Source organism: Camelus bactrianus, chromosome 15 (assembly GCF_048773025.1).
Source record: "Camelus bactrianus isolate YW-2024 breed Bactrian camel chromosome 15, ASM4877302v1, whole genome shotgun sequence".
Lineage (NCBI taxonomy): Eukaryota > Metazoa > Chordata > Mammalia > Artiodactyla > Camelidae > Camelus > Camelus bactrianus.
The window spans coordinates 43182080-43209631 of NC_133553.1; the positions used below are offsets into that span (position 1 = coordinate 43182080).

General features: G+C 34.2%; 1 protein-coding gene across 3 annotated transcripts in view; it reads left to right on the top strand.

Moving 5' to 3' along the window:
• Window positions 1-27552, top strand: part of EML4 (EMAP like 4) — a 125358-nt gene that overhangs the window by 69513 nt on the left and 28293 nt on the right. For 2 of the 3 annotated variants that reach the window (XM_010967700.3, XM_045504853.2), the window contains exons 5-14: window positions 1386-1514; window positions 1764-1789; window positions 2002-2034; window positions 13409-13532; window positions 14757-14906; window positions 17184-17253; window positions 18362-18472; window positions 20202-20297; window positions 23614-23748; window positions 23863-23998. In XM_010967700.3, the coding sequence (XP_010966002.1) occupies window positions 1386-1514; window positions 1764-1789; window positions 2002-2034; window positions 13409-13532; window positions 14757-14906; window positions 17184-17253; window positions 18362-18472; window positions 20202-20297; window positions 23614-23748; window positions 23863-23998 (1010 nt within the window). The remainder of the gene's footprint in view (window positions 1-1385; window positions 1515-1763; window positions 1790-2001; window positions 2035-13408; window positions 13533-14756; window positions 14907-17183; window positions 17254-18361; window positions 18473-20201; window positions 20298-23613; window positions 23749-23862; window positions 23999-27552) is intronic. The other variant, XM_010967704.3, reaches the window with a different exon arrangement.

The window sequence follows — 27552 nt, forward strand, 5'->3', positions numbered from 1 at the left end:
TGCTGGGAGTTCAACACCACAGCTGCGTTGTAATCAAATATTTAGACCAACTTAATGAAATTTGCCTGCATTACAGATGTTGCCTCAAGCTTTATGGTTAGGTATAGGTATATTTTATCATCACACTTCTGCTTGGAAATCTTAGGAAAATATTAAACCATTCCCAGAACTGGCTAGAATTTTAATAAAAATAAGTGACAATCGTCCCTAAAAGAGTTACAATGTATTTTTATTTGATTCATTTAGTATTTTGCCTCAAATCTCTAATGGAAATTTGGAAAAACAAAGCACCCTTCACTTGATAGATGCATGTTTAACATTTTTAAAATGCTTTGTGTGTCTCATGCAGATTCTTATGCTATCTAAACGGTTTGTAATTCTTCTGCCTGGTCTCATGTGGAGGTTTTCTTGAATATAGCTTATTAATATTATGTAACTTTGGATTGTGTGTGGTTAAAGGTGGCTTTTTTAATAATCAGTCTCTTTAAGGTTCTGAGTTGCCTTGGCATCTTTGTCCGGATCTTTTTTTCAGCTTCTTAAGGTCTCCTGGAAATGTGCTTGCCATTCTAAATTGCTCTTTGGATGTACTATTACAAGAAATATTGAAGACTGGATGAGTTGTAGGATAGTTAGCAGTGCAGCCAAAAAAATTGTTTATTAATAAAAAATTTTAAGTTATAAATATAAGGAATCAATATTGATAATAGAGCTTTCTTTTGTTAAATCCTGTTTATTTCTGGGGGTAGGTTGTAGCTCAAGCAGTAAAGTGCATGATTATCATGCACGGGGTCCTGGGTTCAATCCCCAGTCCCTCCTCTAAAAACAAATGAAACTAATTACCTCCCCCTGCCTAAATAAATAAATAAATTTAAAAAAAAAAATCCTGTTTATTTCTAATCATGTGTAAAATTGCTTCTAAATGATAGAAGCAAGATTCTTACTTTTAGTCCCACCATTTATTTAGAAATTGTCATTTGAACCACATATTATTTAATTACATGAGGACATAAAAAATGAAAATAGTCTTGTAATGACTTTGAAAGAGTACAGTTTTTTCCCAAATTCACACAAATTTTACAAATTATGAGAGCTATTAATTACTCATATTTAAGCAAATCTGGGTTTTTTTTTTAATCAGGTACAAAATATTTTTTCTAGTGAATCTTCTGAATAATAGTGAAAATTTTTAAACAGACTTGGTAATTGCCTTGTTTAACTCCTTCACTCATCCAGGGACAGAACCTCTCAACTAATCCTTTCTTCTCTTTTCTGGATTAGCTGTAAGAAAATGTTAATTACTGCTTTTATGTTCTATTTAAACTATCAATTACATGTCATTGCTACTCATAGAATTTTTCTCTAAGAAATTAATATATTTCTTTCAGCATTAAACGACCACCAACAGCTGAAAAGTCACATAATTCATGGGAAAATTCAGATGATAGCCGTAATAAACTATTGAGGGCAGTTTCAACATCAAAATTAATATCAAAAGTTATAAAAAATACAGACAAGTAAGTATTATACGTCTCAATTTCATATGAAAGTTATTAATTCTGTGATGTCATGTTTGCATGTACAATTATATACCTGGTTTGATCATTTTAAAAAATCTATATTATGATTTATATCTTTTTTCTTCTTTTTTCTTTTTTTTGGGGGGGTCGGTAATCAGATTGATTGATTTAGTGGAGTTCTTCTGGTAATTATAATGGTCAGCCAAATAAAATTATAAAATAAATATCTTTGAATTCCTTTTATAGGCATAAAGATGTCATCATCAACCAAGGTAAATTAAAAATCCTTTTTAAAAAATACTTATCTGCTTTTCCACATCAGTTAAATTTTTGCTGTTGATAAGAATATTGACTTATTTTCATTCAGTGAAAATTCATTTATTTATTTATTAGCTCACAGTAATCAAAAAGAAGTGCATTATTATAGTCATTAAAGAAAATACCCAGTTTTTATTGTAAGACATGTCATTTTTGTCTCAACCAGCAAAAATGTCAACCCGTGAAAAAAACAGCCAAGGTAAGAATAAGCTACGCAGTTGGTCGCCTTCTAAGTTAATTTCTTCCTGGATCTCTTATTTGGCTTTTCATTATTTATACTACCTGGCTTTCCTCTTACTAAAAGAAATACAGTAATTTGAACTAGTGAATCTAACCACTTTTCTAAAAATTCATCTTATTTCCATGATCTCTGAAGAGTCAAGGTTAACAGTAGAAATAATTATATCATTACAAAGAGATAAAATACTAAGGGGAATTCTCCCCCCCCCCCTTTTTTTTTTATGAAAATAGAAGTTGTACTTAGAAAAGCCATTTAAAAGATTGGTAAATTTTAACTCAGTTTCCTGTCTTGCCAACTTCATTGCAAATAATCACTCATTTCTTGAAGCTAAGACTTAAAAAATATGAGTCTAGCAAACCCATTTCCTCTTAAATTTTTCTTTTATATTAATTGTAATTTCTGGCTACTTGCTGTTGTTGGCTTGTTCTGACCCAAAAAAGATCAGACTTTCTGTAAATGTGTATTTCATTTAATTGCAAAGTAGGTAAGATTTATACATCAGTTTTACATTCTCCTTCGATTGCCTGCAAGTTTAATTGAAGCATGCTCTTCTAAATGAAAGCATGTGTTTCTGTGCATGCTTTTTACAGCTCATTTCTATATGTCCTAGTTATCTTTATTTTCTGGGCTATTTATTATATTAACCATATACAGTGTGGTTAAAATTTTTGTTAGAGATTCAATTTGATTTCTGTAGTTTTTGATTCTAATAAGAAAAATATTTGCAATCTTCTTTGGATCATTTGTTTTTTCATAGAAATTCTAAATAAAGTTGGTTTTTGCTGCTGTTCTCCTTTAGTTAGGTCTTACTTTGTCCCTCCTTTATAATTAAATATAGATTAAGTAATGGTTGAAATACCTTAAGAAAAAAATGAAATTTTATTTACAAAGACAATTCTTATTATATGTATTAAAGCTTTTTTTTTTAAATAGAGGTAGTGATGTATAGTGGAAAGAGCAGTGAGTGTGGAGTCTCTATGTTTAGTGTTTGGCTCTTTTGAAGAACACGCTGTGACCCAGGCAAAATGGCAGTGTCTCTGGGCAGTTTTCGAATCTGAGAATAATAACTATAAAGTTTACTTCACAAGACTGCTGAAGGATAAAATAACGTGCGTGAAAGAACTTTAAAAATAGAAAACACTGTAACTATAGAAAGGTGCTGCTATTATTACGTGTTTTGCTAGACAGCTCAAATTTTATAAAAATCCTTATAGAGTGAATAAGAAAGGGCTACCTCCCTCTTTGTCATGCTGTGATATGTTCTTTGGAAGGAAAAGGGAACTTGTGATTAGTATATAATAAGTGAGTGGTTTGTGTTGGTGACAGTTTTCAAAACCACTGAAGTAAGCAGGTAAGTAAATATTTAAAAAGGAAGAGTTTTGCTAGAGAAGTCACTAAAGCGGGGAAGAAGGATGGAATGAAAAACTGGAAAAGGATATAGAAAAAATAAGTTAAATTCTGTTACAAGAATTTTTAACTGAAAAAGTTTGTCCCAGATGTTGGAATTTAGCAGTGTCAAATGTTGCTTGCATTAAGCCTTAATTTTGGAATATGAGTCTGTTCCTTTGCCATTTTAATCAGCTATGTATATCATTAGACTGTACCTTGAAGGAGATCTCTTGTGCCTTGTCCTGTTATGTAATTCAGGCCTGACTGAAATTGGAGCAGAGCCTATGGAAAGAAGTAGATGGATTCTAGATGGTTTAGGAGATTACAGGTAGGGTATGAGAGGTAAGGAACAGAAGGAATCTGTGAAAGCCAGCCTGAGACTTGGTAAGAGGCATCAACTAAAAGTAAGGAACATTTGAGGAGGAGTAGATGTATGGAAAGAATAGAGTTTGATTTTGGACAGTTATACTTAAGTGTATAAGACTTAATTTACTTGCAGAGATGTGTAGCAACCTCTACATGTAGATGTTTAAACACGTATTTTGGAGTCCAGAGACTGGTTTCACCATTTACTTTGTGACCTCAAGCAGGTTAATTCACCTTCTTAAGTCTTTGTTTTCTCATCTATAATTGAGATAATAATAAGCACTCAAAGGGTTATTATAAAAATTAAAGGTAATAAAACATTTAAACTAATACCTGGCACACAGTACAAATAAATTTTATTACTGTATGTGAGTGCGACAGTAAAACCTTGCACTCAAATGTGTAGAGTTAAGATGAAAAGATGACCATCAAATAGATGATCTTTACTTGGTATAAGTTGTAGATATATTTTAAGTTTGATACTCATTTTGCATAGCATATTCACAGCACATTTTCTTACACTTCAGGTATTTATTGATCCAAAAACTCTGTCATTTTTGGACAGTCTTAAAAATTAGATTTTTTAATTTCTTTAGCTCTTTTTTGACAGTGACAAGTGTGACTTGCTCTAAGCCATCTGCTTTGTTTTGAGAACAAGCCTGTTTACGTTTGATACATATAGGTGAGTGGTATCAGAGAAAACTACCTGAAAGGCCTTTGTCCGTCAGGCTCAGAAGAGCAGTAAAGCTGCACATCTGGTCAGCACTTAGACAGTAGGAAGGAAAGAAACCATGGTTGAAATGGGATGTACACAGGGCAGTCTCAGAGCCTCGGTGTGAGAGGAGGGACAGGTTACTCCACTAAAAAGAGGCTCTTACTGACTTAGATCTGTATCTGCCCTCATACCCTCAAGTCCCTGAAGCTTAAGCCCCTTTTCATTCCTCTTCTGTTCTGTTGAATTCTCTCCCATTGCAAGAGAAATAAGACTTGGCCTGTCAAAGTTAAACTGTGAATAATTTTTTCTGTAGAATTATTTATTGTTAGATGTAGCATTTAGGTTCTAGTACAGTGCTATTCATTTGAGAAGCTATTGATAAAGTTCTTTGAGCTAAGCTGGGGAACTGTAATCACCTTTTATAATAAATTACCTTTGGGGGGATATAGATAACTGACAAATTTTGTAATAAACAAAATGAGTACAGACTGTAAGCTCATTCTTACAATAGTTACCGAGTATATTACATTTTTAAAATATGGAAAATAAGTGTCACATGTCCTCATTTCTAGAGGAGAACTCAAAGGTCCTCAAATTATTAGATATTAACTTTTTTTCAGGCTTAAATAATGTCTCTTTTTGCTTGTAGTATCTTAAACTCTTGCTATTTAGAATTAGCACATAATTCATTGTTTGGTCTTGTTGAGAACCTGAATGAGAAAAATTTGCTTAATTGAGGAAAAGAGAACTCATCAATCACCAAATCACACTCTTACTTCCTTTTATAAAGCTGCCTCACTGCTCTGTGATTAAATTCATTCTTGCTTATCCACCAAACCAGTGCAATGATAGCTTAACTACAGGTGTATTTAGATGGAAGAACAGTTAGTATAATATCTTTCAAAATTGAGAATTGACAATTTCTTATTAGCTACCTAGCTACCTGTCTAAAATGGCTTCAGATGAAAAATACTTTAAAAGTCATTTTGAAATACTATCAAAAATCCTTCGGTAATTTGTTTTAGCCAGTTATTCATATAATCTAAAAATACACAATATAAACTCATTTACAAAATTGGAGAAAGGAAAACAAAGACCTCTGAGTAATCGTGTCATTTTCACAGCTATTACAGTTCTGATGTTTCTTTATTCTTTGTCAGATACACATTTTAAACGTTTATTCATTTAACAAATATTTATTGAGTGTATTTTGTTAGGATCTGTCTCAGGCACTTGGAGATACAGTGATTACATTGTCTGAACTCTGTGGAACTTATGTTCTCCCTAAAAGAAAAAGATAATAAGTACTTAATATGTCAGGACATAATATACGTTGGGAAAGAATGAGGAGAGAGAATGGCTATTTTATATAGAGGGGTTAGGGAAGACATTTCTCATAAAGTGACATTTGAGCCACCTGAAGGAAGTGAGTGAACAATGTGGGGATCTGGAGAGCAGAATTTCCTGAGCAGAGAAACCTGGAAGTACCTGAGCCCTGAGGCAAGAGCTTTCTTTTGTATTTGTTAACCATTGCATTTATAAAATAATAGATTCATTCTAAGCAACAGAAGCTTCATTAGTCACTGCAGTTAGGAAAGGGAAGCAGAGTTGTTTAGTGGGAAGAGGGTAAGAATTATAAGCCTGAGACCTAGTTGGGGATGAAATGACCCGAATCACAGAAGTTTAAAGAATCAGAATCCTACAATGACTAAAATTATGAATGTAGGTTGGGGTGAAACTCAAATTTTCATTTGCCAAAGGAAATTATGAAAAAAATGAAACATTCTTCATCCAGTAATAATTTTTTCTCTGTGACTGAGACCCTAGACCTTAGTTCCCTCACATATACTTAGGGTTAGACTAGACGTCATGAATGGTGACGTCTTTAATAATTTTTGAAAGCTTTTCTTCTTGCAGCAAATAGAAAATGGAGGACAGCCGCCCTCCCCGCCCCCTTCCGCCCCTGAACCTTCACTAACTCACGTTTGATCTACCTGTTGAAGAGTTTGAATGCAGGTGCTTTTGTTCAGTGCCAGTGCCTTATGTTGCTTTCTGACCTGTTGGCTGCAGGCCTAGTCTATCCAAAAACCAGATCACACCTGTGTAAACTAAAATTGTATCTGAAAGAATAGCTAAAATTTACCTGTAGGTGTATAGGATAGCAGTGTCCTACTGACACTGTCTGTGTATTGTGTTACCTACTGGGGGAATATACTGTCACCTGCTGAGAGGTTGTGCAGCTTGAAATAAACCAAAAAAAAAAGTGAAAAGCCCTTAACTGAGCTACAGATAGAATCTTTCCTTGTTGTTTCTGAGATGGTATCCAAAACTTTGCGATTCTAGAATTTAGAAAGCAGGGTGCTAGCTTTAAGTCTGTTTGAGTGTGAATAAGCAGGAAGACCAGGAAACCAAATACTGCATTTCCCAAAAAACACACTGACTTCTAAAATTTAGATACTGGCCTATTTTAAATAGGCTATATAAACACTACTTGGATCCCTAGGTCTGGGCTTTGTCCAAGTACTCTCTGTATTTTAAAAGGAGACCAAAAAGGGGGTACCTCTTCTCTGTTGGAGATTTTTTTTTTTTAAGCCCTGTGAAGCAGAGATCTGATTTCTTGGTGGTGGTGGTGACAGTCTTCTGGATTAAAATGTGTTTCAAGGCTGTCCAAATATTTTTTGATTCTCCAAAGAACAATTTCACCAAAAATATTCTACTGATTATTTACTTTAATAATACTTCTTCAAGATTTTTAAAGAATGTTAAATGTTTTAATCTTTCTAAAAATATATACAAATAATATTTCAGGCACCCAGATTTATTAGATCTTTACATTTTGCTTTTTTTTTTTTTTAGTCAGTTTTTTTTTTTTAAGAAATCATTAAGGATAAAATTGAGGTCTCTCCTTAATCCTGTTTAATTAGAATGTCATATATAGGTTTTTATTGTTTGCCTGGAGCCTCTTGATTCTCTTTCTACTGTAGTTAATTGAGAAACAGCTAGAGGGACAAATATTTTGACACCTGAAGTTTCTTTTTTGAATTTATTTTTAAAAAATTAAATCCAACTTGCTATATCCAGATAAAATGAAAAGAATTTTTTTGTTTAATGTTTAAAATAACTCTTCCTGGGAATATAAATGAGTGATTTGAGGGTGTTTTAAAATACAACTATGTTTTGCTTAGTTGAGAAGTGTTTTTAGCAATATAGAAAATCCTTTAGAAGTTTTATGTGCCTTATATTGTTGGGATAGACTTCTTTCTCATCTTTTCCAAAAGAAAGCCTTTTTCAGGCAGTAAAAATAATCTAAAATGCTTACACAAACTCCCGTATCTGATATTTTCAAGTAATTTTGTGACAATCACAGTTATAAACAAAACAGCAAAGAGAAATCTGATTAAAAGAGGTTTAAAAAGATTCAAGAAAATGGTTAACTGCAAATTGGCTTATTACTATATTAGTATATATGTTGATTAGCAGATATCTTAAGACTTGGTTATGTCTCTGTTATAAGCTCCTAAGGGGCTAGGTTCATATTTTTTAAATATCTTCATTGTGCACCCTCACCCCACTTCTCAAATAATGAAGAATTCAATAAAATTTACCGTCTAGTAGAACTCTGCCTATAGAATGACTAAAATTAAGGTAACATTTTAGTGTTTGGTTAAAGTTTTCAGACCTGGGTTCTTGTTCTAGCCAGTAAAACTAACTGCATAATATTTGGCAAGCACTACAACTGGGAATTTTTTTAATCTGCAAAATAAGGTTAGATTATATATCCTTCTGAATTTGTGAGCACCCCTTTTTTTATTTTGGAGTCTACCTTTTATGATCTATTTGTCCAGCTAAAACTTTAAAAGGGAGTGAAATTGAGACTTTATCAGGAAAAATCAATTTCCTTGTTCAAAATTCAAAGATCCTTACAGATTACGTTGTTTCAGTGGAATTTTTAAAAATTATTACTACAGTTTAACTAGATCATTAACTAGGACTTGAAATATTTTGTTTAAAAAAAATCATTTAGGAAAAGATTTTTAGCCTTCCTAAAATGGTTTTTGTCACTTTCCACCATTAAATTGTAGTCAGTATTTCCAGTATTTTGTTCACCCGCCTTTTCTTTAGCTCTGTGGTTTTGGGGAATAGAACTGGTTAGTATCAGAGAAAAAGCTCAAACTAAGTAAAGATTCTTAAATTTTCTGTTTGTTTGCTGGAATTAGGTAGCAGCACACTGCTGCATTTTAGTTAAATATAAAATTCAGTTTGAGCAGGTGGTGATCTTCAGTTCTACAGATTGTGAAATACAAATAAAAATGAATTCCTGAAGTGAAAAGTTTGGGAGAAAGATGCTTTAAACTAAGCATTCCAGAAGTTCAGAAGGCTTTCTATGGGCAGTACCCATTACACAGATAAGTCATAGTCCAAACCCTTGAGGCTCTGCTATTGCCTTTCAAAGCCTTTTTTTTTTTTTTTTTCAGTCTCTAGGTGCAGAAATAGAGCAGGCTATGAAAGAAAGCATAGAAGGAACTAATCTTGGAGCAGAGTATACCCAGTACTAATTTTCTTCTACTCTTTTTTTTTTTTCCTTTCACTGTGTTACAGTCTGTGAAAGATTAATAAATTTTGATAAACATCTTATAAATATATACATACTGTTAGTAAACAGTTGTTTGTATCAGTATGAGTCATTTCAGCAGTACTGCTTTTCTCAGAGCATGTAAGATAACTATCTCAGAAAGTCTGGATCAGGGAATATGAAGATCATCTTGCAGTCTGGAGCATGCTGGGGGATAGGACAGCCCAGGGGAGATGCTGAAGTAGGAGAGTTAACAAAACCTGAGGAGACTGAGGGGAAGGCTCAGAGGTGTGCCAGAAGGAAGCACATAGAAAGAAAAGTGTAACATCAAGTGTTTCAAATTTTTGCCAGGCATTCACTCTTCCCAGAGATAATAGAACAGAAACATCTTCCTTTTCTGTTGTACTCTCTGATTTCCTACTGTTAGGATCCAGAGCTCAAGCTGGTACCATTTGGATTATAAGTAAGCTGTACTGTCAGGTTATTGGACTTACATGGACTAGACTGCCTGAACAGTACTGTCCAGTGGAAATGTCATGTGTAACACATATATAATTTAAAATGTTCTAGGAGTCACACTTAAAAAAAATAAAGACACAGATAAGATTAAATTTAATATATTTAACCCAGTATATGCAGAATATCATTTCAGTGTGTAATCTATAAAAAGTCGTTAATGAGATATTTTACCCTTTTTTTTTTCAGACTAAGTCTTCAAAATCTGGTGTGTATATCACACTGAAAGCATATCTCAATTCACACTAGCTGCATTCTAAATGTTCTACCAGTGACTATCATTTTGGACAGTGCTGATCTAGAACATAGTTTAGAATGAAAATGTTTCCCAAGTTCTAAGTAACATAATATTTTGGAGCACAGTCTAAAAACTCATTTGACCTCTGAGCCTTGGTTTCCCTTTCTTTAAAAGTAAGGGTTTGGACTAGGTGAGCTCTAAGATTTCATACAGTTCCAATATTGTATGTGTCTAGAGAAATGAACTAATAATAATAACATTTATGGTATCAACAATATCCCACAGAATTTCTTCTTTTGTAATTAAGCTATGTTATCATTGATCAGATTCAATTAGGAATATTTATTTTATTTGAGCATAGGCTAGTTAAGTGATAAAGCTGGGATTCAAACAAGGTCTGCCTTTATCACAAAGTTTGTGTTCTCTCCACTATGCTGTATAGCCTCCCTCTCAGTCCCAGGAACTTTCAAGGTAGGAGATAAAATGTTGAGATTAATTACATTTTAAAAAACTGCAGCTTCACTGTTGAATACATATGTAAGGCCCTAGACTGTGTTCACTGATTATCATGAGATAGGTAGTTTAATCATTTCTTTTCTTCACATTGATTTTCTGGACCAGCAGACTTTATCAATGTATTAATGTTACTAATCTCATAGTCTTCTTTGACCAGTCCCATGGCCCATTACTTCCCCTTGACTTTCATGATAGTTTACAATGCAGACAACCAGAAAGTAGCATTGGGGTAAAACAAATTGTTAAGTCGTTTGACTGTAAGATCAAGAAACCTGTCAGCCTCAAAAAAAGGTTATCGTGAGAATTTGACTCAACAGTGATTGAGGAGGAAAGAGGTTCTTCATGTATATATTTTATCTGATTCTCAAGGTAAAGACTCACATAATTCTAAAATTGTGAACTGGTGACCTGTGAGCTGTATACAGGCCAAGGATGTTTTCTCATGGTATTCTCCCTTTGTTGGCAAAGGAGTAAACATTTAAAGATTGGGAGATGTCACAGTAAATTACAGATTTTCTCTTTCTCTTGAAAAATGAGAAGATCTAGCAGCCCTGGGCCCACATCTTTCATGAGAATGATTAGCTGCTGCCTCCCTGAGATGGAGTCCGGTGTACGCCAGTGCCCCTACACCAACCAGTCCTCATTTTGCATTTCCTGCCTGGGCCTGTAGATGCTTGAACTTGTGACCCCTGTATTAAAGTGTACATGATAGAATCTACAGAATTCTAGCTTATTTTCCTACACTTGCTATTCTGTGGACAGTCACATTAAAGCTTATGAAGAGAGATTACAGTGTGTTAAATCATGTCTTATCAGCAATTCCTAGACAGTGTTTAGAATGGTCATAAATTCTTCTCTAAGGGAAAGAAATAAATATTTGTCAAGGACCTTATACTTTACAGTGTGATATCTTATTTAATCAATCATAATTCTAAGTGGTAAGTAGTATTAGCATTGTGCTTATTAGGAGAATGAGGCAAAAGTCACATAGCTGGGAAGGGGTAAAGCGGGAATTCAGATCCCCATCAGTCTTTTTCCAAAGCTCATGTTCTTTCCATTATAATGCATTGCCTCCCTCTCAGTCTCAGAAATTGTTCACAGTGCCCGGATTATATGCTTGGCCTCCAACGTACTTACTGCAGTTTACAGGCAGGAAACGCATTTTCATCCTAACGTGTATTGCCATTTTTATATTATATTAGAAAAGTTCATAGGTGCCAGATACGTAGTTGCTTTGCTTATACTTGGTTGCTTGTGCTGCATGACACTTGATAAAGGAATCAATACAATATTTTGAGCTCTTTTAACAAAGGAGAGCGTTTTTTTTTCTTTGATGCCTTTGCTGGACATGTAATCTCTTTTAACTGGCATTTATTAAGTGTTTTATTTTTTTCATTCAGAAAACATTTATGGTATACACCTCTGATCAAAGATCCTGGAAGAAATTCCGAAGGACAGGATATCTCCCTTTAATAATTTATATTCTTTAAAAAAAAAACCTGGAGAGAAAATTATGTAACAAGTTGGCACCTTTAGAAAGTAAACTGTACAAAAAAGGACAAGGGGATACAAAAATGATTGCCAGAGGGAAATAGTTGCCTCTGGTGATCATTTAGTTATCAGAATTTAGCTATGCTAAAACTCGTCAGGAAGCAGAGCCCACTCTTAGATTCAGAAGCAATAAAGACATACATCATGTGGTGTTAAAACCATGGTGTGGGAGGTCTTAGCCTGTTCTTAGATCAAACCCTGAGGCTGAGCACACTGTGAGTAATAATAATAAAAATAACTTGAACTTCTCACCCATAACAGGCACAACTTTTAAATCTGACTCTGAAGAAATACTTGCAGACATTCAGCAAATAATTTCTCTTTCCTTCTTCTTCCATGGTTTGCATTATGTAAACTACTGAATTACTATGTTCTCTTTTCCTTAATAGCTTCAGTCATTAATAGAGGTCATAAGATTGTATCAGCCTCTATTGATGATCACATTTTCAGTCTGTTTCTAACACTATTTTCATGTTATGCCTGACAAGTTGACATGTTCTCAATATTGCCTATGCTTCTGTATTCAGTCCTTATTTTCTCCTTCCCTTTTAGGTTCTTTTGTAAATATTTCACAACTAGTATCAATGTTGTTAAACCTGTCTGTATGTAGGTCAGGGTGCTGGGGCCAGGGATGGGTATTGTGTATGTGTGTGTGTGTGTGTTTTTAAGACATAAGAAACAATCTCATCTGTTCACTTAAGTATTGTTTCCATTTGTAAAAGGTATGCAATAAGTACTGATTTGATTCTAGAGTTGTCTTTTTAAGCTTTAGACTATTGCAGACCTTATAAGCAACTATTGGTTTGTGTAAGTAAAAGATGTTCATGCTGCTGTGTTTATACCTATGCTGCTAACTAGAAAACTGTTTCCTAGCACTGTCTTTAAAGTGTTAGCATATTATAATTGAATTTAATTGCTTGGACTCAAGATTGATTGTAGGCAGGATTGTGAAGTGAGGGAAGCTGGTCCTCTTTCCCTCCCACCGCCCTGTGTGGCAGAGCTCTTCTCTCTCTCCCCATCCTGATTTATGAAGGTGTCTGACTCCTCTTCTCGTGGTATATTCTGAGGCCAAGTTTTTTGTATGTCATTAAACATCAATGAGTTGATCAAAGTAGTGTGGTGCTAATGGTTGTTATCTACCCTGATTGTCTTTTTTCTTTTCAACTGTCAGAAACTTGCATTACAAAACTGTTTTCTTTTGCGTTTTTTCTATCTCAGCTTTTCTGACCTTCTTTTAGTTATATTTTAATTATGAAAATAGTTACTCTCACTTAAGGAAATGACCAGTGGTTTTTCCTACAATGTTTCAGACTAGGTCTTTATACAAAAACAATTTTATATACAATGAGAATAGAACTCTGAAGTAGTTATTTTTTATCTTGTTTTTATTGCATCACATTAATAATCCACTCTTCTGTGATCATTCAGCAAATACATCTGTCTTAATTTTTGTCTTGTGTTTCAACAGAAGGAGAATATGTTAAAATGTTTATGCGAGGTCGGCCAATTACGATGTTCATTCCTTCTGATGTTGACAACTATGACGACATCAGAACAGAACTGCCTCCTGAGAAGCTCAAACTGGAGTGGGCGTATCCTTTTCTGGCATGACAGCAAATTTGTTTGCTATGTCTTCAGTATAAGAAAAAATAGTTTACCTAACCTTTCAAAATTGTCTTTATATGAAAAGAGTAAACATAATAAACATAGCAACCACTTGAGAAAGTAAAGAGATGTCATCTCTGATCCTTTCACATGTTATGTATGTTTCGCTGTTAGCAATTTAAAACCACTAAAATTAATATCTTCAGATAGGGCAAGCAGTATTCTGTGAATGTCAAGGTAGATACTTGTGCAGTAGAAAGGCATCAGGGTAGCACTGGAAGGCTAGTGTTTGAGTCTTGGCTCTGCCACTTACCCACAATGAACCTTACTTTCTTCACTTATAAAAAGAGGTTAATAACTCGTACCTCCCAGGTGTGTTGTAAGAATTAAGTAAGAAGAACATCAGTTAAGCATTTGTAACATATAAAATAATGTGAATTACTTTATTAAGAGCTCAGGTTAACAGGGTAGATTCTAACTCCAGAATTAACTTCTTCACCACCAAACTTTTTAAAAAATGAATATATAAAACAGAGCTCTCCTGATTTCACTTAGAAAGTCTCACTTCTCTTAGAAACTCTCAGCAAAGCAGAAGGGAGCTAATAGTTTGAACTCTGCTTTCTGCCTCCATTCTCCGACTTCTTCCTCCAGCCCTTGAATCATTCCCTCCTTTTGGCAGAAATTAGCTTGGGAAAACTCACCAGTCCTGTAATTCTGAACAACTTTTTAGCAGGTACTCTGCCTGTACCAAACAGTGCCTGGCTGTCTCTTCTTTATCATGTAGGTCAAGCATAAGTGTCACTTTTTCAGATTGCCCTTCTTTTGATCTCTCACTTTCTCTCCATTTCAGTTAGATCCTCCTTTTATGCTTTCTACTAGCATCCTGTTATTTTTATTTCTACAGTTTCTAATGATATATTTGGTATTTACTTCTGTCACCTTTGCAATAGCATAAACTCCAGGGACATAGGCCCCGCATTTGTTTTGTTCAAGACTGAATGTTCAGCTCTATGCCTGACACTTGGTGAATGAGGAAACTAAGATTTAAGCATATTAAAAGTCTCAGAGTTACACAGGGCTCATGGCAGGATATGAGTTTCCCAGTCCTCTTTCCTTACACCTTCCTGATTCCCTTGAGTATCCATGAAAAAATTGTTAATTTAACACTTTGAAAATTATGGTTATTAAAAACCTTGACTCTTTCTGTTAAGATATGGTTATCGAGGAAAGGACTGTCGCGCTAATGTTTACCTTCTTCCTACCGGGGAAATTGTTTATTTCATAGCATCAGTAGTAGTACTATTTAATTATGAGGAGAGAACTCAACGACACTACCTGGGTCATACAGACTGTGTGAAATGGTTGGTATCATTTAACGTTTGTTCATTTTTTAATTTCATGCCCTCATTTTTGTATTTTTTTTAATCTGGGTTTTTATTGGAAATGATTTCTTGTGAGAAACTCAAAACTTAAGGATATTATGGGCATTCTGTGGAATACATTTTAAGAAGAAAAAAAGACTTAACAGGCCTCCAGAACGGTTTGTGTGGTATCCGCAGCAGTAAAACATCTCATCTGTTAATTTCAATTGGGACGTCTTCTGCTTTCTCAGATCTTTTATGGTCTTTTTCTTCTGGTCTATAACATCAAATTTATGGGGGGCAGACTAGACTTATGTCATATTTCTGAGAGTGATTACTGATTATTAAATATTGATTGAGAATTTATTTTATGTAGATGAATTTTGGACTTGAGGCTTTGGGGCAGAGGTGGGTGGAGGAAATCATGGCTGAATAAGGATCAAAATACCCCATAGGATGTCAAACCATAAAAAATCTGAGAACACCTTGTAAATGTTTAGGCATGTTTTAAATTTACTCACTTTCACGACTTCTTGTTAAGTTCAATTGTCTATTGATTAAATCCATTATTTTCCCACATTTAAAAGCTTTTCTTCTATGTCTGTACTATTCTGGCAACTATATCTTTATCTAGAAAAAAATGAATATATATTAGACTATTAAAATATTACATAGGTATTGTTAAACTTTTAGAGATGATTAAACTATTGCCTTTCTCAAAGGAAGAATAATTTACGTACGGAATTATTTATTACAACATTGTTTGTAATAATACAGTTCAGAAACAGCCTAAATATCTTTTAGCTGGGGCTAGGGAAGTTGTAGTGTACCCACAGGTTACCATGCAGCCAGCTATAAAGGAAGAGTGAGGAAGGTCTCTGTGTTGATATGGAAAGATCCCCAAGATGTATTCCTAAGTACAGATTTAAAGAATGGGAAAATGTGCAGTGTTCTACCATTTGTGTGAACAGGACGTAGAAAACAAATATTTATCTTGCCTTCCACATATGTAAAAATGTTCCAGAATTATTAATAAGAAGAAACTGATTACTGTGATTACCTGGTTAGGGTTTCAGAGAGCCGGGATAACAGCAGGGTAGATGAGATTTAGCACATGGGGGCAGAATAGGGAAGAGACTTGCACTCAGTGTCTTTTTATAGCTTTTGATATTTGAACCATGCACATATATTACCTAATTCAGCGATTTTACTCTTTTGAATGTGTTTTTAAAGATTTGAATTAAATATGGCAGAATGTTAACGTTAGATTTTTAGTTACTTTTAATATAATTGACCTCAATAAAGGACATAAACTATTTAAGTAAGGGGAAATAGAATTACTTAAAGAAACATATTGATGAAATCTAGCCTCCTTAGTGATCAAATAAATTAAAGTGATATCAATTATACCAATCAATCATCAAGGCATTTTAAAAGATACTATTCTTAATATGGGGAAGTTTAAAAGTTGTGAAAATTTTAAAACATTTTTATTTCTTATGACAATTTAAATTGCTACTACTCTTCTGGAAAATGATGAGTAATACATACCAAGAACAAAAAATTTATATTCTCAGCTGAGTTTACCCCTTGGTTGCAAGACGTAGGAAGATTTTAGATACGAATGTGAAGACATCTCTTAAAAAATCTTGCTCATCACTTGTATATTTATCATGAGAAATGTGGGCATATATGCTGCAGTATTTTCAATTTGTACTTAATAGTTCCTTGCCCAAAGTTTGACTTATAAGAGTTTAGCATTAAAAATGAATTAAAAAGTAGGTGGCCTAAATGTGAAGGTGTTCACTGCTGTGTTCCTTTAGAAATGACAGAAGAGCTGTTAATAATATGCGTAAGAATTATATGGCAAAATGGGAAAATGCTTATGTTTTAATAAAGTGAAATTGCACAATGCAGTGTTGCATCTTCACTATTAATAAAGCCATGTGAATATTTTTGCCTATGTTCAGGACTCGAAAGGAACAAAAGAAAATAGTTTATCATGCGACAATTATGAGTAAATATTTTCTTCATATTTAGTGCTCCAATAATTTGCTCAGTTTTAAAAAGAAAGAAGTACAGCTGAAAACTTAGGAAAGAAATCCTTTAGGTAATTGATGTTTATTTGATTTGCTAAAGAAAATAAAATAAATGAGTCACAGAGGCATTTATTAATGATTTAAAGACTATTTGTTTGAAAAATGTTGATACTGAGGCATGATTCTGCTGTTTTACATGTTACCTGTATTTAAAACTGTTGTTAATACTGCTTTTTAGCCTTGCTATACATCCTGACAAAATTAGGATTGCAACTGGACAGATAGCTGGAGTGGATAAGGATGGAAGGGTGAGTGACACAGTTTTATGCATTCTGTACCTAGTGATATTGCTACTAGAATGGAATTGGTTGTAATTTTAACCACAGCTCATTTATTGTATTCTTTTTAAATGAAACTATCAAGGGATTTATAGTATAAGCAGGGAAAAAATATTAGAATGTAATAACATTCCAAAAAAAACAAAAGAGAATCATATTAAAATGTTTTTTTTAAAAAAAGCGTTCTCCCTAAAGAAACTATTTACTTGTAAAAATGGGAGAACTAATAAACTTGTTACATATTTTCTAAACAGAATAAATTATCTATGTTTGCCAGAAGGTACTGAAATTTCCCTAAATGGATGGGCCCTTGATTTTATATGTGATTAGAACTGAACACTTAAAACATTTTTCAGTTACTATTTCATATTATTAAGTTGGCTTACATGACAAATCCATTATTTGTAAGGATCAACAGTGAATATTAATGATGACTGATTAGCATACACATGACTGACTATACTCACAACAGTCTCTGGCTTCAGCTTCTTTAAAGAAAAGGACTTAGAAGGATTATATTGAATGACTTTTAAGACCCCTTCCAGTTCTAAATTCTATTTAAGGACTGTTTCCTTAGCAATTTATTGGACACTTATTTCTTTTTTTTTTTTAAAAAAAAGACATCATTTTCTCAGGAGTAAAGATCATGTTTACAGAGCAGACTTACTGGGGTTAGAATCCTGACTCCACCTTTTAATCGCTGGATAACTATGGGCGAGTTGTTTAAATCTCTGTCTCAGTTTCCTCATCTGTTAAATGGTGATTATAATAGTGCATAACCCGTAGAACTATGCGGAATTAAAAACATTAATACATGTAAGATACTTAGTAAATACTCAAATCATTTTCTGCTACTATCATCACTTGTTATTTCCTTATTTTCATGGTATGAGAAGAAAATACTTGTTCGAGATTCTTTCAGGGCTTGTGTAAATGTAGTAGCTATTTTTTATTAGATGTCTATCCATACCTATTATTTTTTAAAGACGGCAAACAGTTCTTGTGGTAATGGTTATTTTCATCTACCTAAACACTAGTAAAGCCCTACCAGCTTGTGTTTTTCCCCTTATTTTTGCAGCCCCTGCAACCCCATGTCAGAGTGTGGGATTCAGTTAGTCTATCTACACTGCAAATTATTGGACTTGGAACTTTCGAACGTGGAGTAGGATGCCTGGATTTTTCAAAAGCTGTAAGTAACAGTTTTCAAAGGAATAAGTAAGCTACACAAAGACTCAGAAAAGAAGTTAAGCTCAGTTTGTGTGTGTGTGTGTGTGTATGTGTTCATATAAAGTGATAACTCTGAATTGAAAAATGAGATGTTAGCTAGTGCTTAGCAATGGCCAGCATTTTAACCTCAGTACTAACGTCCTTTGGTGTAGATAGGATCCAGGATATTACACTTAATTATACATAATTTTTTTCTGTCCTGAAATAGGATGCTAATGTAATAACAAGAAGTGGTTATGACACTGCACACATAGCATAGTAAAATTGAAACAAGCAGTAAGATGTGCTTTTACTTTAGCATTTTTAGGGAGGTAGAGGGAAGTAATTAGGTTTTTATTTATTTATTTATTTTAGTTGAGCTACTGGGAATTGAGCCCAGGACCCCATGCATGCTAAGCATGCGCTATACCAGTGAGCTATACCCTGCCTGCCTTGCTTCAGCTTGAATCATATATTGTAGTGTATACAGGAGAACTTCTACATTTTAGGATCCATAATTTTTAATTTCAGACACAAGTACCTCTCCATATTTTATTGGGATTCATTCATGCTTTAGAATACATTTATGTATTCATGTTATCTGTTCAGTTCCTAGCTATCAGCAGTTATATTCTGGATTATGGGAGATTTGTGAGACATGGAAGAGGAAGGGACATTTTTAGAGCAGAAAGATAAGTCTGGGTGGATATAGGAACTTTACTAGCTTGAAAGCACTGAATGTCAAGGGGTCTTAATGAGTCAAGAATTGGGAGAAAGGCATTTGAAAAAGAAGATAAGATGGCAGAAGGGAAACACTTTTATTACCTGTTTTACTCCCTAAAATTTCTGTGGCAGCAACTGTTGTCATCTTGTTGATACTGCTGTTACAGTGTTAAGACTATCTTGGATTGCCTTTTACTCTATAACTTTTCCTAGTTTAGGCAATCATTCCAGTATGGGGTAAAAGACAGATACAGTAAAGAGAGTAAGCTCTGCTCTTCCTCAGTACTTCTCACTCATCACCACCACATTTCTTTGTTCCGTAGACATCATAAGGCACACACTACAAATGCTACTAGAAAAAAAGATAGTCTTTTAATATCATTTGTGGTTTTTTTCCTTAAACTTGGAGGTACAAATTATGTGAATGAAAATAGTTTCAGAAAAATAGATTAAAAGGAATTTAGTTATGTTTTTACTTATCTTATTTATTTGTGTTAATGTAAATCAGGTATATCATGGAAAACTGAAATTGGGAAACTTGAAAATAGCCATTAATTTCAACTTGTTCCATCAAACTGTCAAAATTTAGGAGCAAAGTTGTGACGTTACAGACATTTCATGTCTACTGCAAAGGAAAATACTTTAAATACAGTCAGCAAGAAGGAAGCATAAGATTCAGAATGGTCTAGGGTATCCTCAAATTAATTGTTTGCTATCTCTGAGTAATAGAAGTGGCTTGATGACAAATGGAGAGCAACCTAGGGAAAAAAATTAAAAATAGAAAAAAAAGTTTAAGAATCTTTATAATATTTCTGAAGAAAATACAGTCTTAGTAAATAGTATATTCATTATATTTAAAGGAATCATGAGTTTAAAGGATTTTGGATTATCTTAATGTTGGCAGTTTTAATAATATGGTATTTCTTCTTAGAATATCAGCCTTGTCTGAAAATTTTAAAATGCCTTATTTAAATTGACTTTTTCTTTAGGATTCAGGTGTTCATTTATGTGTTATTGATGACTCCAATGAGCATATGCTTACTGTATGGGATTGGCAGAAAAAATCAAAAGGAGCAGAAATAAAGGTAAAAAAATTTTAATCAAGTATTATCTTTCAGAATACAGTATTTGTTTTGCAGATCCTTGGAAGAATAGTGCATTTCCTTAGGTTGCAAGAACACACCAACTGGCCAAATTAATCAAGTTTATTGATTTGTCATCATTCTTATGGGACTCTTAAGATAAAATAGTCATCAGCTTCAACCAATTTCGGTAATATCTCAGACCCGTTGTACTCCTGACACATGTGATGGATGCCAAAGTAGATGGGTGTCTAGTCTCAGAATTAAGAATATTTTGCCTGGCTTTTTCTTCTTTAACAAAATGTTATTTTGTTCAATCTTCAAAGCTTAAAAAAATCTAAAGGAAAAACTTAACCTCAGGAATATGACCAACATAACTGTAAAGCATATGTAATGATGAGTTTTTTTTATCTTAATTATGTTTCTGGGATTATTACATAAAATGCTACAGCATTTTTACCTGCTGTAGAATAGGGTCAGGCCATAACTTGTAAGAGAAGAATGCAAGGTTAGCACGGCAACTGCGTTCATATGGTTCAGAAATGGCCTCCCTCTGACAGGCTTTCAGAGGGATTCAGAGTGACAGGATGACTAAAAAAAGCCTGTCACGTATTTGCTGTACTCTTAAGTAACACCACATTCCTCTTCAGTTGCTCTCTTAGTTTTGCTTTCTATAAGCTTTACACTTTCAGCTTGTTGGATGAAAAGAGGTTATTTCTTTTAAATAGTGTAAGTTAAGCTTTTGAAAGAAGTAGAGTAGATTTGATTGTACTTGATGAAAGGAATGTAAGGTGTCACAAAAGCTCAAACTTCAGAAAACATGAATGGAGATAGGTTGTCTTTCAGCCATCGTTCAGAGTAATTTAACACTGAAACCATAGGGAAGTTACACCAAAGTGAAATACGTTAATTTTGATCCTTTGTAGTAAAGGCTACCAGATGAAATCTGTGGTTTTCCTCCTGCTGGTCACTCCTTGGTCTCCTTCCCAGGACCTTAAATGATGGTATTCTTTGGAGTTATATCCGCTGTCTTCTGCTGATAATCATGTACCGCTCCCGTTGCTCTCTTGGCCTTAATTACGATTCGGTGTGGCCCATGTCTGTTAACGCCAGCCCAGATCTCTCTCACAGATTTAAACCTATATTTCTTATTGCCTCCTGGGCATCTTTATTTGAATGCCTCATCCTGCAAATCAAGAGCAACATGTCCAAATCTGTACCAATCAAATTTCTTAGCCCCCAACTAGATTTGCCTCTCAATAATTAACATTACATTCCATTTAGTTGCCCAGGCTAGAAACTTGGGCGTCATTCATGACTCCTTTTCCCTCACTTTTCACGCCCAGTCAGTCAGCAGATTCTCTCAACTCTTTCTCCCAGCTGTCTGTATTAGAACTCTTTCATTGCAGATGACTTCAAAACAACTAAAGCAAACTTAAGGAGAATTTATTGATTCATGTTGAGGGAGGAAAAGAAAACCTCTACTAAAGATCAGAGGGAGGTTTTGCCTCAGGAATGACTTGACTGGGGGACTAGACTACTGATTCTCTCTCTCTCTCCTCTTGGCTCCTCCCTGTGTGTTGACCTTATTTTGTTCTTCTGTATGTGAGCTCTGTCCTTGCTTAAGTCACAAGGATTTGGGCCGTTGATGCATTACTTGTTTACTTATGTAAGTTTAAAATTCAGTAAGGCAACTTCAAAACCTGATTGACAGAAATTAAGGAACACCTAAATAATCAGAGGATTATACAGTAATAATGGATAGAAGACAATATGGTAAAGATGTAACTTCTCTGTGTATTATCTATACATTCAGTATAGTCAGAACTCCAGCATGATTTTCATAGAAGATGGCAAGATGAATACATGTAGAAATATGAATGGGTAAGAATAGACAAAATCACCAAGACTGGTGAGGATGTGAAGTAACTGAAACTCTCATATACTGCTGCTGGTCATGGAAATTGGTGCAGCCATTTTGAAAAATTATTTGACATTACCTAGTTAAGGTGAACACACACGTATGCATACCCTCTGACCCATCCTGTTCCACTCCTACGTATAAGCCCAAAGAAGTATATATATAAAAAAATAAAATATACTTTGACCCACTAGGTATGTATAGTTCCTTACTAATCACTGTGGAGAATTGTATAAGAAAAGTTACTGTCCTTTTCCTTTATCTTATAATCTTAAATCTAGTTAAGGAGAAAAAGCATTTAGATTGGATAGCTTGAGTTTTATTTATGTAGCTATACAAGGCTCTCTTGCTCAAATGTTAGTAATAGAAGTATAAAATTTGTGAAGCTGTTAAGCCATGGGAAAATTTTAAAATTTACATCAGTTCTTTCAAGTGTCATTTTATTAGTATAAGAATGTAAAATGTATTTCTTTAAATCACTTTGTTCCTAAGATTACCATGTTTACCATATTGGTTTGCAGTAAGGAAAGGCTTCCATACACGTAAAGTTCTTTGTTGAGTTAAAAAATAAACATTGATCACCCTGCAGATGAACACCGGCTAACAATAAACAGCTTTACAAGCATGTTTTACCTCACTGTTAAGTTTGAATAGGTGTTTTTACCATAAAGCATCAATTTAGTAAGAATTCAGTTGTGATTTACTGAACATTTAGAAATATACATACTGTTTTAAAAATATCCTCAATTCAGTATGTCAGTGAAAAAACTGTACTTGTACTTACTTTGTGACTTTCCAGGCTGCTTTCTTCCTTTCTCACTCCAGTTCTTTTAAACTTAACTCTTGGTTTTTTCTAGGTTTTTTTGAGGAATGAGCATAAAAGCCTTTTGCATTTTGTTTTTTCATTCTTTAGGAATCAGTAGTGACCATTCTGTGCCTTCCTTCAACCTGAGGATGAATCTCTTTATCAGATATATTTGTTAAATGAATCATCCATAATAATAGTACAAAGAAGAATAAAATTGGGTTTTTTTAAGACTGAAGTGGCATTGTCTTTAAGACAGAATGTGCATTGCACTTTCATTTACTAGTTTTAGTGTACCTTTCCCTGAAGGTGCAAGAAATTAAAATAATCTAAAACTGTAATTCATATAAATACCTTCCTAGTGCAGAGTTACTATATATAGATAGCATAAAAGATGCTGTAATAGGATAAAGGCATCAAATTTAAATCATTATACTAAAAATCTACTACTAAAGTTTTTCAGGAAAATAGATCTTGGATGAAAAGTCATTTCCTTAAGATTTTCCCCTGTCTTTGATTATCAGTACCTGTGATTGGTACTTAATGGAGATAAGGATATACATTCATCTAAAACTTAATTTTTCTTTCCACAGACAACAAATGAAGTTGTTTTGGCTGTGGAATTCCATCCAACAGATGCAAATACCATAATAACATGTGGTAAATCTCATATTTTTTTTTGGACCTGGAGTGGTAATTCACTAGCAAGAAAACAGGGAATTTTTGGGGTAGGTATCAGAATGTTAAAACTTCATTATAAAACTTTAATTTTTTCATTGTTGAGTAAGCATAACATCATCATGCCAAAGGGAAAACTAAAAATTCTCATTGTTTCATTGTAGAAATACGATAAACCAAAGTTTGTGCAGTGTTTAGCATTCTTGGGGAATGGAGATGTTCTTACTGGAGACTCAGGTGGAGTCATACTTATATGGAGCAAAACTACTGTAGAACCCACACCTGGGAAAGGGCCTAAAGGTACAGTATTCTCATACTAAAGTCATTCTTTTTAATTTGCACATACTTCAGTCGCAGGCCCATCTCTTACCCAGACCAGGAGAGAGTGAGCTGCACGGAAACAGTATGAGAGTCATGAACATACATTTTATTTTAAAGGTTCTCCATGACTGTGTTTTTCACTTTTTTTTTTTTTATCAAATTACTCACCCAGTTACTTATTAAGCATATATAACCTACATTTTGACTATGTTGCACCTTTCCTTCCAAAAGGTTAATACAAAATCATTAGAAAGAGATATTACAGATCCATGTTAATTTAAGCAGTATAAAGATAAAGAGAGAAATCATCCCAAATCTTCAGTGTTTGGTGAAGCCTTCACAGAAGAAATTGTATTTAAGCTTAGTCATAATGAATGTACAAGACATTAGGGAAACAGTGCAAGTAAAGGGAGAAAGATGGATATGAATGTGAGGCATCCAGGATAGTGTGAATAAATCTGTCATGTGTTAACAGAAGCAAGAGATAGCCAGCATGAAGGAAATAGAATTTTAAAAAATAGTAGTGTTTTGTAACTTCTCTTACCAGTTTAAACTCACATAGTAAGCCATTGAAAGTTCAAATAGGATTAAAGATACAGATTTTCTGAGTTATCCACAAGAATCTTTAAAACTGGTTGAGATCACCACGAAAGAGAAAAGAGCTATGAGGCCAAGGAATCTTTGTCCCACAGTTAGATGACCAGAAAAGATCCTGCGAGGATTTACAGAAGTAGGATTTTTTTTTTTAAGTTAGCAGATGAAACTCTTTATTTAGTGCCCCTGAACAAGAAAAGAGAGAGTTACCAGGAGTCTCAGTGCTTATAGGGAGATCAAGAAGAATAAGAACCAAGAAAAGACCATTGCAATTGCAATTTCAACATTAAGGCTGTGGAACAGCCAGGTATATAGAATAGCCAGTTTCGAAATGGAGAATTTGGAGGATCTCAGTTGAAAATGAAATGGAAAATAAAGTTTTAGAATGAACCAGTAGTCTTTAAGGTTGCCTAAAACCTGGAAGTAAAATGGGAATTGCAGTGAAAAAAAGGAGGTTAAAAATCTTGAGAGAGAGAGATGAGAATAGCTGGATTGGGCCTAAGAAGGAAGAAAAAGTGTCCTTGACAGAAAGCAGCAGCCTACATTTCATCCTGAGACTGGAGCTTTAGAAGGCTGAGGTATCTAACATGGCTAAATGGTGGAGGTCATGCAGGGTGATACTGCCCTCAGTAAAAGCAGCTCTCCATTGAAAACTTGAAGTTGTTACTTTTAATGGATAATGTAAGAATAGTAATATAGTAAAGCATCACATAATCAGACTCCATTGCTTCAGAATTCTACTTCAGAATTAGGATCCAGCTGGAAACCTTTGACTTGCCTGTGGAAATTGGATTTATTATAATATATGAATACTAAAACCAAAGACCTATAAAATTAGAGGTATCATTTTTTAAACAATTAGTGATTAAAATTATTATTCTCACCTCACAAAAGGATGTTTCCATGGACCTTTTCTTAACAACTATTGATTACTCTTAGTTATTTGTAATATGGACACGTTGTCCCAATTAGTACATTTATGGCACATTTCCTCCCTTTCCCAACATAGTAAGACTACAGGATTTACTCTCCACTGGGCTGGGTCTGGAGAGATCTTTGAGAACAGTATGCACGGCCATGTGATAAAATGGTAGAGGGGAGGGAAAAAGAATAAACTCAATCTCCTTTTTTCTTTTTCTCTCTGTAGCCCCTCCTCCCACCCCAGTAGTTGGCCTTGGCATTCATTCAGCTTTACCTCAAATATACAGATATATTTTTTTTCTTAAACCCCATTTGCACCCAAATACACCGCTCCACTTTACCCTTTTCTGTGGTAGATGATAAAATTAGAGGAAATCATTGAAAATAGCCTTTTTTCAATCCTGTTTTTCCTTACTGCTTAAGGACAGAAAAACTGGGGGGAAAAAAGCCCAGAGTACCATGTACTTCCTTCGAAGCAGAAGGTTATGAGAGAAAAATTAGAGACCTTTTCTAAAATCGGTAGGCTGGGAGCAGAGATTCTTCACTAGCAGCAGTAAGTGGTAGCAGTAGGAAGAGAACTGGTCGAACCAGTCTGTCTGTGAGTTGCCCCCAAAAAGGAGAGACAAAGGCGACGTGGAACCAACCTAGGGTTCCTGAGACACCTCCCCGGGGGATTGGCGGAGCAGCATGCCCCTTGCTTCCCTTATCTGCCTCACATTAAACACTGAAACACTCCTTCCCTTTGTCTTTCTGGAGCCTCTGCAGCAGACCAGGAAATCCCAAGTGACCTACGAATAGCAGAACCCTTGTCTCCCTGCTTGGAAGGAAAGACCCAATTTACATGTCTTGGCTTCCCAGATAGACTTTCTCAGGGCCAGCACGTTGTCTGGCACTTGGTACTAGCTGTTTGAAAATTATTTGTTAAACGTTTTATTAAGGAAATGACTTTAATCTTACCTTTGGGTGTCACTGTAGGAGTAAAAGTTGAGTAGTACTGATGACAGCATCATTTTCACTAAAATGTGGAATTTGAATATAGAATTGTAGGTGTCTTATGATTGTGAAGATTTTTATACTGTATTTTTTAGGAGATATACTAGATTAGTGTTTTCCATTTCTGTTCACCTGAATTTTTAAGTTTGGCGGTTGAATTGAATTAGATGTGTTCAGAAGTTAAAAAAAAAAAACAACAAACTTCAAGTTGTGTTACCAGTGACCCCTGATCTCCATTATTGGCCATGCATTCTTAGCCTCTCTCATTCAGTTTAGGTTTTAAAAATCACATTTAAAAAGAATTGCAGTGGGTTCAGAAGTTTTTTAATGTAGGATAGAGATTACTTTTAATGCTCAAAATCTGAAATTACCAAACTTTTTATAATATACATATACATCATTGATCAACAGATACTTATGTAGATTTAATTTGTGTAGTGTACTGTGTCTAGCAGTTAAATAGGAAGGATGGCATCTTTGAGCTGTTTCACATTGTGATCAGAAACAGTTATTCAAAATGGTAAACAAAGGTAGACGTTTTCAAGTTTATTGATGCTGGGAACAAAACAGTTCTCTCAAAGGAAATTCACATGATTAAAAAAGAAAGAAAGAAAACTAGGAGATAGAAATCCATGTGTATTTTTACCTGAAATGAAAAATTCAGTATGAGTATCTGTATATTTTTTATACCAAAAAATAAGTCATTTGCTTGTTTCTAGTAAGACTTAGAACATTAATAATTTAGTTTAAAATAATTTTCCAACACAGTTTTCTATTTCTTCTGTACCACACTTAAAAACTTAACTGCTGAGCCGGGAATAAAACATCATTCAGTTGACTTTTTGTCGAAATAAAACAACAAAAACCTAAATGTTACGTTGGAGTTGCTGAATACCCCAGGCTGTTAAGGTGCAAGTTCAGCATTTATTGTGCCCCTGTTCCAGATTGTTTATATTTGTGACATCATCTTATTCCACTTCACAGCCCTTTTCTCATACAAAGATACTAAGAATTGAAGGCATTTA